An 11,761-nucleotide genomic window follows, 5' to 3' on the forward strand; every position below is an offset into this window, starting at 1 on the left:
TATATATATGAATTGAATGTCACTAGCCTTACTGGTCCCTTTTATCAGAAGAGCAAAAGTCAACCTTAAAATGTAGATAGAAATATAAACAATCATTTGCAAGTAAAGCCAATACTACTTAACTTTACTTCCAAATTTTGAGTTCATTCACATTTCTAGGATCTTTCTCTTCCACCTTACTTTCTCTGGAGAGGAAGAGAGGAAGTAAGAGAAGGGCACAAAAAGTAAGGGGGAACACAGCCCTACTCCATGGTACAGGATTATGTTCCCCTCTTCTCCTTTGGTACATTTCTATAACATGGAGAAGGGAACTTCTAAGGATAAGAGAAAGATAGAGTAATATCTACAAGGGAGGTGCTTGGATCTATTTAAATCAGTGCAAACTAAGGCTGCCCCATGACACTCATCTCTCACTCCATCTTTAGGATCAGGTCTTCTGAGTTCACCTGCTCTCCAGGTGAGTTCTTTCAGCTCAGTGTTGAACAGGAAGACATCAGAATCAAGTGTTGATGTAGGAATACAATAGGCAGGTTAAGGCTGGGCAAGGTCAACCTTATTGATGCATGAATTATTTTAGGGAGGCAAAAGATGAAATCTATTACAGGTGTAGAAATCAACTTTTATTTACCCATCTAGGATTAGACTGAGCATTTGGAGTGGGGCTTTCTATACCTGTTTTAACCAATATAAATAAAAACTAACATTAACTAACAGTCACTCAAACATGAACAGCAATTGCAACATGAATTATTCCTTTTCCTCTCCCTTCTATATCCTATAAAAGTGGAAAAGAAGGCCCATGAATCTAAAGGAACTGTCCACAGATTCCTTGAAATGATCATACTTAAAAACTAGACATTTTATTTTGTAACATCCAAGGCCAAGAATTATGGCAGACATCGTTAAACACTGTCAGTTTCTTCCCACACATAGGGCAGACATTACTAATCAGTGACAGCCAATTTCATGCTGGTTTATGGCTTCAGCATTCATTTTAGTAGACTGCTTCAGGAATCTACCATCAGCCTATTGGGATAGATTGCTGAGACTCAACGAAAGCTTATTTGTTTTACTTGTCACAGACATCTTGTGCTGCTTTATTTGAGTAGATTTTAAAATCAAAACACTGTTTCATTCATTCAATTACATTTTGTTTAATTTCTTCCTAAGATGAGAAATTTCTATTTGAACATTTTCTACCCCTATAAGTATGTCATGAAGGTCTCTGTTCAGCCGTGGAGTTGGAGACTGTGGAATATGCTCTAACTGCATGGCGTGTGCCCTCAATTCTGTGATTGTCTCCTTGTAGTGCACACTGCTGATCTCAGAGATGTTCCTGTGGAGAGAGGTATCAACTTTTACGCAGGGAGCTCCCCAGAAAGAAACAGCCGGGAAGTGACATGGGATGCAGTTTTTCCCTCAGGATATCCCTTCTCCTTCCCAGTACTGGGAATAATTGTGCATAGATGAGGTCTCTAAAGAGACCTCTCTAAAGAGACCTCATCCCGGAATTGGTGAGGATGGCAGAGTCGTTTTCCCTCAGGTCTCCAGGATAACCATAACCTGATGCCTGGGATGTTGATCTGCAGGGAGCTGGGCTGAGAAGCCCTGAGTATCCCAGACTGTTGGATTATACAGTAACACTAGCAAGGAAGTGGTTTGGAATAGGAGGGAACAAATGGCTGATATATCACTGGTGGCTTAGCGCAGCCAGAAAATTAAATAGTGGGTGTTGCTGCTAACTACCCTTATTGACTAGCCATAGCAGTGTTGTAACCAGGTGTCAGACCAAGTCCTAGCAAATGTATCAACTGTGTTTGAGACACTTCTTTTTTCCGGAGCCAAGTATTCCTGTTCCTTTATTTTTCCCCCTCCATCAGATGGGTTGCTGAGCCTGACTTGAGGTGTGAAGAATACAGAATTTGAAATTTGCATGTATTTGTATAACGCAATTTTCATTTGCAAATGGTGGACAGTTGAGAGGAATTTTGAATTTTGAAAAGAACGCACACCGTGTTTTTTATCTTGTCTTTCCTCAGGTGGACATTCTAGAGAACATGTGTCTATTCTTACAGATTAATATCAAGATAGTAGGTAACACTTACTGAGTTTTTGCTGTTACTAGGCATTGTTTTAATCATGTTATATGAGACCATTTAACCAGTATGGCCCTTTAAAACAAGTACTATTATCAATGCTTATAGATGAGAAACTGCCGCCTAAAGAAGCAAAGTGACTTTCCAGGGTCATCCAGATATAAGGTGGCAGAGCTTAGATTTGAACCCAGCTAGTATGGCCTCACAGCTGTAATCTGAAACCTAATACTTTTGTGTCCAGTAAAGTGTTCTGATTCTTGTTCTACATTGCTTTTCCTTGAAGTAAGGGGAGCAAGGCTCTTCCTTAAGCAGCAGGGCTGGCCCCAGGCATCTGTCTCCGCTTTGGGTAGTGTTCTGGGCTCCACTATTGCCATGAAGAATATTCCAAATCCTAAAGGCATCTGTCTGTCTGCTGGACCTTCCCGTTTTCCCCAGCTCATTTTAGCCTTCTTAGTCTGTCTTCTACTTCCTGATCATGATCACTGGGCCAACATTCCAAGGGCAGCAAAAAACTTGAGCCAGGGAGCCCCAGTTGTTGTTGTTTTTCAACTTCCTTTGATCCTATTTTGTGGTTGACTTGGCGAAAGTCCACATCTGTCACCAATGGGCTTTAAAGAGGCTGGGACTCAAAGCCCATATCGGATTTGACCTCAACACACCCAGTTCGGAGGCACCATTTCCTTTTAATACTGGATGAATGAACGAGGTTTCTCTCGTTCAACATTCATCTTGCTCTCCAGCTCTGGCACTCCTCCCCCTCAGTAATCCTTCAGACCCAGGAAGACCTGAGTATGTTTCTGTTGCTCTGCGCATATGTTGTGTTCTGATCCTTCCTGTGTTTGCTGTAGGTATGGCGGCTCTCCAAGACAAATTACTGATGTTGTCGAGGAGGTCACCAGGGCGCCATTCTGATGGGGGATGGGGAAGGAGATGGCTCTTGGGACGCACTCCTGGGGCCGCCTCCGCCTCTTAGCCTGATTGGTGCTCACTGGAGGCTGAAGTGCCGGACCCAGGGACGCCAAGCTGAGAGCTGGCAGAAGGGGAAGGAAGAGACGAGTTTTACCTACTGGTCCTGTCATCTGATGAAGGCGAAGCTTGCGTGGGGCAGGCCTCAGGCAACAGATGTTGGTGGAGGACCTGCCAAAACTGCGTTGAGGGTGAGGGAGTGATGCATATGTTACTTGACACGGGAGGATTAGGGAAACCATGAGGAAGCATGCCTCATCCCTTCACACCGTGACACCTCGGGGAAGTGAATTATGAGGACAGAGAAGCACAGTCCACGTACAGACAGGGGATGGCAGGCTAAGGTCAGGCAGCTTGAATGATGCCTTTGCTTTTCAACCCCCCCAACCCCCCACCCCCATCCTCCCCTGCTGGGGCGATTGGCAGGCGTGGTGAGATGTATTGTGTGTGCTGCAGAATCAAAAGCAGGCCTCTTGTGACAGAAGAGCTGGCTTCAGGGCTGTCCTCCCTTGTTCTGCCCCGTTAGCCTTCCCCGCCCCAGCCCCACATTGATAAGGGGTTGGGAGGCGATGCTCTGCCCTCCTTCCTGGTCTTTGCAAATGAAGTCGTATGGAAGGCAGCCAGAGGGTCCAACCATCCGTCTTTGTTGATGGCACAAGGGAGCCTTTAGGAAAATGAAGACTATTCAACAAGCTCAGGTCCTCAAAGAAAGCAGGCAGTGGGACCATGGAAATCCAAGCAGGGGCTAAATGAGAACCAGGCAACAAGTGGGAAAGAAATGGGCTAAGTTCCATGGTTTTTCTTTGCCTTTGTCTTGGGGTTTCTCGGGTCTCTGCATTCTCCGGGTAGAGCTGGAAGAAAGCAGAGGATGTCAGCATTGTCTACACCCCCGTATCTGAGGAGGGTTGCTATCGATAGTGATCAGAGCGTGGTGAGGAGAAGAAGAGGGAGGCAGTAGAAGCCTGGCCATGGAAGAAATATCCTTTGGTGATGAAATGACTTTTGGAAATGATCCTGGGATCTAAATTCCTTTCCCTGGCTATCACACTTCCGGTGAGGCAGGGGAGCCGGGAACCCAATGAAGTCCATCTCTGAATCCAGTGAAGGTGTGGAAATACTCTACACACAGCAAAAGAGGTCAAGTTTCCTTCCCATCTTTCTAAGCATATCTCTCTAATGCTGCGTCTTGGTGTCCTTCTCTAATCCTAACTTACTTCCCCTGGAGACTCTAGGAATGATGAAGGGAGGGGGAAAAAGGAAGGGAAAGGGGTGAAGAATGGGCCCTCTGAAGAGGGAACATGCGATGTGGAGAGAGGAGGAGAAGGGAGGGAAGGAGGGAATGAGAAAAATACATGAGAAAGGGAAGGGCTCAAAGAGAAAGAACGCCATATTCAACGTGGAGGATTGTTGGCCATGGTAGATTGGTGGCTCTGTTGATCCTGACATGCTCAGCTCCTGGATTTATTGCTTCTTTGCTGTAGACTGAGAGAAGTACTTTTTAGGCACAGGAACATGTTTGGATTCGGACAGAATGAATTATGTGAGTGTCCTAACTGCGGTGCCAATATCTCACAGGTCTTTCCTACTCTCTTAGGAGTCTGATCCATGGCTCATACTATGTCCTGTGTAGGATGCTTTCAGGTTGAACAAATAATAATCTTTTTGGGAACAGTGGCAAAGTACAGGCAGCTTTGTGTACTCCCAATGCCTATCTCTGCCACCAGAATTTTCCCAGAACGGATGTATTACATTTGATCTGAAAAGTGTTCTAGAAGTTTCTAAAACTTAACAAAACAAAAGACTGGGAGGTGTTTTCATTTGCCATGATAAAGTGCTACAGCTTGAATGGCTGAAATAGCAGAAATTGATTTTCTTATAGTTCTAAAGGCTGAGATGAAGGCCTCCAGAGGACTGAGGCCTATGAACTGTTGACAGCAGAGTTGTCCCTGCATCCTCACACAGTCCTCCTTTGCTTCCTGTGTGTATGTGTGTGGTGTTCCATCCCGTCTTCTTGTAAGTGCACCCATTATACTGAATTAAAACCTACTTGAATGACCTGATTTTACCTTAATTGCCTCTTTAAAGTCCTATCTGCATTACAGTCCTATCTGCATTACATTCTGAGGCAGCAGTGTTATGATTTCTCACTCTGTGAAGTCCTTGGTGGGGGAAACAATTCAGCCCATAGTGGAGGAGGACTAACCTCATTCTTTATTAGCCTTTCACAGTCAGCATGAATCTGGCAGCTGGTTGAGAACAAGACCCACAAGAGTGGATTTCAGACTCAAGAGGACACAGGATTGTCAAGGGGAAAAGCTAGAATTTCAGCACAGATATTTGCTCTGTCTCCATCCCACAGGGGAGGTGTGAGGGCAGATCAAATTCAGAAGGAGATGGTTGGCTTTGTAAGGAACAGAGGCAGTGAGGGAAGGAAGAGTTGAAGTGGAGACTGTGGAAGAAATCTCCATTCCTGAATCATGACTGACAGTACATGATAGTCTGCTGTCATTCCTTAGGAGAGATGTTAATTTAAAAATGAGATTATAAGGCTCTGATCCTTATCTTGACCCTACTTATAACACTACTACAACTGATTAATAATAGTTCTTGTTTATATAGCATTTACTTTGTATTAGAACTCCCACCAGGCACTGAAAAACAAATTAATGCCATTGTCTCAATAACCTTGAGTATTTATCTTGATTATTTTCAGTTTACAGATGATCAAAGGCATATATTATAGCATAATGTTCAATATTGAGAAATTGGAAATAAACATACATTTGCAACTTGCATATCCTTCCCTCTTACTTTTTGGGCCTTTATGTGAATTTATTTTAGCCTAGATTCTGAGAACTTGAAGAACACACATTTCACATGACTGATACTGCTATGCTACCTGCTTGCCTGATGAGAGTACATCAGGCATTATACTCTCAACCATACTGTGGATAATATCAATCTCTTCAAATTTGTGAGCCATTGAAACCAGTGCTAATACAGAAGTCATTAGCGATGTATGGTTGTCTAAGTTCATTAGAATGAAGCAAAGTGAAAGAATTCAGCTCCAAGTCACTGCTGGCCACCATATTGGACAGGGCAGAGACAGAGCATTTCCATCATCCCAGAAAATTCTATGGCACAGTTCTGTGCCTAGACAGAAAAGGGGACCTCACTGGTTTTATTTTTTTGTTTGTTTGTTTTTTTTTCATTTTTCTTCCGGTACCAGGAATTGAACACATGACCTTGCACTTGCCAGGCAGGCGCTTTGCCACTGAGCTAAATCCCTAGCCCCCTCCACTGGTTTTAGAAGCTTGTCCTTGGTACTACTGAAGTTGCTCAGCTTTTGATAGTATAACTGAAGCAAAGCCTTAGTGTACTTGCTCAGTGGCAGGCATGCTGCTAAGTGTTTAAGGGAGGTAATCTATTTAATATGCTTGTTGATCTGTTGTTTGAATGCTGAGGACCAGTCTCCAGAAGTGAATGGAAACTTGACCCATGGGTCTTTGACAGGAAGGTCCTCTTGTGCCTTGGAGCACCAGAGAAGGAGAAGGAGATGATCGATAACATGTGGGTGAGTCCAATTTTAGTGGGCATGGCTCCCAGCTTCTTTGCCAAAATGGAAGACTGGGGAAAAGCCAAAGTAGGGTATCACCATGCATTAGAATGGGCTCAGAAAAGAAACACACATGATTTCTCATTTTGAGGATTCAGCTGGGCTGGGGATCATGGATATATAACAACAGTAGCCTACTTATGGGATTTTCTTTTAGCAACTGTACTGCAGGGGGACTCTGAGTGAGGTAAGCTCTCAGAACAGAATTTTCTCAGTGTGGACCATTTGCCTTCTAAGAGGCTTGGATGAAATTTTCTATGCCATACGTAAGAACTGTCTAGCACCCAGTAGAGCCTGTTTAAAATCTCATAGGGTGAATGATGAAATCAGTAGTCATGATTTCACCTTTCTCTTTCCCACTTTCTGCTGCTACCTATGCTTCCTTACTAACCTGGTTAAGAAAGGACAGTGTGAGCAAACTCTGACAGGGGAGGGATAAAGCAAGTGGTGTGTGTGCCGCAGGGCCCAGGAGGATGGATGAAAGTTACCCAGAGCAAGCCCAGCCCAGCCCAGCCCAACTCAGCCCAAGACCCTGAAGCTTGTAGCTGCTGCCTTTAGGCTTTATCTCTAGCATAACTGGGTTGGGATCCAAGTGGACATAGCCCAGTCAGTCCAATGGTTGTCTGCAGTGACTTTCTCTTCCTGAGATCCTCACAGCCTTTGACCTTTGAAAAGCAGGTGAAATGAATGCCTTCTGGGAATTATCCACACTTTTGAATATTTATAATGAACTTCCAGGGGACCAATCAGAAAACAAATTGCAGCTTGGGAAGCGGGGGAGAAAGGGAATGGGATCTTCTCAAGAATTTTCTCGCTGGGCCCAAAGTATTTACATTCAGATTTGCATAGGATTTGCATATAATTTGTGTCTTGCTACAAAGCCTGTTTGTTGTTGAGATAATGTGTGAGCTAAAGTTGATTTCTAGTATGTTGCTCTATATCCATCCCTGTCTTTCCTTACTCCTACTACTAAGATGTGTGGTGGAAATACCAGGACTATTAGGATTAGGGACAGGTCAAATGTTTGGGACAGCGCCAGACCCCGGTGTCAAATGTTTTCTACCTTAACAGTGCTGCATTATATTTTGCATTTCATTGTTGTAAAATATTTTGGAGAGAAAGAGAAACTGGGATAGGGCTGTCTGGAGGTTTGAAAGCAATAGATTAAGGGTCGAAATTTGCTGAATTAGAAAGGGAAGAGCTAGCTAGATAAGCCAAGTAAAGGTGAAGTGGGAAAATTAATGAGTAACACTAGCTAGCATGTGTTACAATGCTAAGGGTGCCAGGAGTTGTTTTCAGTGCTTTATATACACTACATAACACCGAAACAGATTCACCAGGAGAGTCTAATTGTTATTGCTATTTTATAGATGGGTATTTTGAGACACACCGAGTGTAGACAATAGATAGTTGGGATTTGAACTTGGTTTTCAGACCTGAGAACCACTCTGCCAGGCTGTGTACCCAAGAAGGCACAGTCCTGGCAGTAACAGGGTCAGCTCCTAAGTTTGGGCTGCGGGAATCAGATGCTATGACCAGCAGAAGCAAGTCTGGATATTCAGGGGTCGAGAAGCAGAAAGGAAATGCAGAGTCTGTGGCTGCAGCCTCATAGAAGTGCAGGTCCGCTGTCACCCCCTTCTGCCTTTGGAAGCAGTCATCCTGGCTTACCCTTCTTGGATCCCCAGGGTAGTTGACAGAAAACTGCTTTCAGTGTAAAAACTAGCCTCGGCTGGTGACAGTGGCCTGGTGGCTGAGCTCAAACCAGCTGATGTGGACAAGTGGCAATAACTTGGTCAGTGGCTGAGAGCAAAAGGTTGACAGGGCAAACAATGGCAAGGATGAGTCACCCTGTGCAGTTAAACTGAAAGAATCCATCTTATCAGGCCCTGAATGACCTAGTGGGTGACAGGAGAATGTGGTTTGCTGGGGATAGAGACACCACTGAGAAACTCTGTCCATGACTGGAACCAACAAAAGAGAAGTCACCACATGAGAAAAGCCGGATGTGAACCCATTTCTCCATTCAGTACAACTGTTCTTGGTTGGTGTTGATCAAAAGTGGGGACGTTTCTGTAGTTTTAGTTATTTTCTTGATACCTTATTTTGTGGATGGGGATGATGTCAACGGCTGCAGGATGAAAAGCAGCCAGCAGCAGCTGGGAAGTGAGGGGGGACGTTGCTAAGAACAAACCTCGCAGGAGGAGCGAAGGGCAGAGAAATAATTAATGAAAGATGGCGCAGAGGCCGGTTAGTATTGGCTGCGGTAGTGTGAGAAACTTCCCAGTGCTAGGGCAGTGTTGTCGAGGAGAGCGTTGTCATCTGGATTAATTTGCATGACAATGGGCTGGGCTCTTATTATGCATAGGGATGCTAATGGGCACCAGCTACAAAGCATTTCCATGGGAAAAGGTTCTTCCTTCAAGGGGGCCACCTCTTCCTCCTCCCCTTCCCCTTCTTCCTCTTCATGCTAGTCCTCCCCTTCTTTCTCCTCTTTCCCCCTCTTTTCTCTACGATCTCTCCTATTTCTCCTCTTCCCTCTTCCATTACACTGTGGAAAGACTCAGTCCCTCACCTGGTGGGATATCCCCTAGGGCTGCACTCTTAGAGGGAAAGAAAGGGTGCTGGGGTGGGAAGGCATGCTTTTCAGAACCTCCCCAGTGACACATTTCTCCCTCCTAGCTCTTACAAAACAACCAAGGAGGAGGTGTGAGTGTGTGTAGTATAATTGAAAACAAATGGAAACTTAATACTGCCAACCTCCTTGTAATTGGTGCTATTGAGGGAGAAGCCACTGAAGGGGGCAGGTGAGGATCCAAGGTTTTGGGGTGGGAGTAGAGTACAGGGGAAAAGCCATGGCCTTTCTTCAAGGACCTTAACATCTGTGGGATGCAAGCTAGCTGTGGCTTTTCCCCCAGCCCCCCCTGAAGTCTAATACTTGGCCAGTTGGGTTTTTCTCTCTCTGGCTTTCTCAGCTGCACTTGGGAGGGCTGTAGGATTCAAGGGTAAAATCAGAGCCAGGTGATTTGGGTTCAAATCCATCCCTGCTGTTCTAGCTACCTAACTTCCACCCATGGCTTCAGTTTCTTTACAGGTCAAATGGATCCCTTTCCCCATCAGGACGTTTCTTGGCTGGGAATGAGCTCGAAGTACTCAGAACACACTTGACCCATCTGAAGCGCCCAGTGAGTGTTTTGGATCCCTCTCCCCCTTTCCTCTTCAGCTAGTTCCCCTTCCACTCCATGCTTGTTTATACAGCAACCTCGGTGCTCTCTGCTGCCATTGCACCTCTCGCTCTCCCATCTCCACCTTGCTGATGGCAAAGGAAGCAAGCACTTGGCTCTGTGGGAATGGATAGCTCAGGATCATGTAGTATCCTTGGGAAGAGACTGTCCCTGCTTTGTTGCACGGGTCAGCTGAGGATTTGCCTTCTACTGTGGTTTCTCCGGAATGCTTCTTCCCAAGAACAGGACTGGATTGCCAGAGTAGAAAACCACATCATTGGAGGTACATTTGCGTTGCCAGGCTTTGCCTCCCCAAGGAGGAGAAATTAGGACATTTTGTTAAGAGGGCTCCTGACCTCCCCTTGGGTTGGGAGAATAAAGTGTGGGCACTCTGGGAGTATTTTCCACATATTTGAAAAAGAATTTCTTGTTTAATTTTGAGAAATAGAAATATTTAATTTCTCATACTGTTGCTTAATATGCCAAAATATATATTGATAGGTTTCTGCCAGGGTGTGAATTGCTGAATTATTATGGTGGTGGTGGTCTAACATGGTTGAAGCCCAAAACAACAGCTTATCTTCCCAATGACCAGCCTCTCCTTTTCTCCTCCCCTCAGGCCGGAGTACAACTTCCTCTTGTCCTTCCCGCAAGAGAAGAAAACCCCAATCAGGCTCTGCTACGTCACTAAGCCCGCCCCTTAAGCTCCTCCCCTAGCTAGAGTCTTTATAAACCCCAGCTCCCCCTGTCTAGCCCCAGAGGACCCGGTATCGCTTGCAGACTTCATCTCTCTATGTCCGGAGTAAAGGCCTTGTTTCTTTTCTTTGTTCAGTATTTTTTCTGTGCTGGAAACCTAGCATATATTTCTGCTAAGTGTAATTCCAACAGGTGGTAATTGTAAATATACTTTTTCTCAGCCAAAAGAGGAGCAGTTCACTGTCTGCTCTCATCTTATGAAAAGCTATGATGCCTGGTGTATCCGGAGCAAGATGGAGGAACTTCAGGCAGATGTGAAGGCCACTTGGAGTTGTACTTAAATGACCACATCTTATAGAAAGCAGTTCAGCGGCAGATCAGTGTTAATATGAGGGAAGCTCTCCAGGGCAGAACCACCTGGGTTCTGTCTTGCCATTCAGTGTTTCAACCCCTGGAAATTAGATGAAATCACAAAAGAAATGCTTATGGAATGTGTTTATGATCAATAATCGGAAGGGATCAGTGATACTGATAACTGTAAAACTTAAAATTCAGAATAATCCAAGCAGCTGGTAGCCACAGATCAAAAAAAGCCAAATAAATTTCAATGGATGTTAAGAGTATAGTTTCAGTAATTTTACTTTCAAACATCATTATATTCAGTAACAGCTTTTATGGAAATAAAATGTTTGGGCTCGCAACAAGCTCAATAAGATGTAAAAATATTAAAGCAGAAAAATGTTGACTTCCATTTTATGGCTTATCAGTGAAAATGAATGGAATCTCTACCTTACACACACTATTTTCCAAATCTCAAACTTGTTTGGAACTCAGGATACATTTTCTTTCCTCCAGAAACACTGCTATAGGTTAGCTAGACTTTGGTATAGCTTCGCTGAAGATCTAGCTGAACAAAATATAAATAATAACTTTGATTTGTAGACAGAAGGACAACCCAAGCCTAATTGCCTCCAGACTGTACAGCTGTTTTCCCTTTCTTCATCTTCACAGGACCTGCCTCTCCTCAAGCTCTTTTCCTGCACTATGTCCCATCTCTTCCTGGAGAGCTGCACTGTGGCTGCCAGGGGAGGTGACAACTGGAAGCAGCCACTGTGAAGAAAGAAACATGAGGGGCTGGGGATTTAGCTCAGCGGCAAAGCGCCTGC

General features: G+C 44.6%; 1 protein-coding gene across 1 annotated transcript in view; it reads left to right on the forward strand.

Moving 5' to 3' along the window:
- The window catches only part of LOC106146412, a 24,539-nt gene extending 13,347 nt beyond the window's left edge, over positions 1–11,192 (forward strand). Inside the window, exons 5-7 of the mRNA XM_013503130.1 lie at positions 2,988–3,253; positions 9,759–9,860; positions 10,817–11,192. Coding sequence (XP_013358584.1) covers positions 2,988–3,253; positions 9,759–9,860; positions 10,817–10,936 — 488 coding nt within the window. The 3' untranslated portion in view covers positions 10,937–11,192. The remainder of the gene's footprint in view (positions 1–2,987; positions 3,254–9,758; positions 9,861–10,816) is intronic.
- The last annotated feature ends 569 nt before the right edge of the window (positions 11,193–11,761 follow it).

This window comes from Chinchilla lanigera, unplaced genomic scaffold, assembly GCF_000276665.1.
Source record: "Chinchilla lanigera isolate Chin_1 unplaced genomic scaffold, ChiLan1.0 scaffold00077, whole genome shotgun sequence".
Lineage (NCBI taxonomy): Eukaryota > Metazoa > Chordata > Mammalia > Rodentia > Chinchillidae > Chinchilla > Chinchilla lanigera.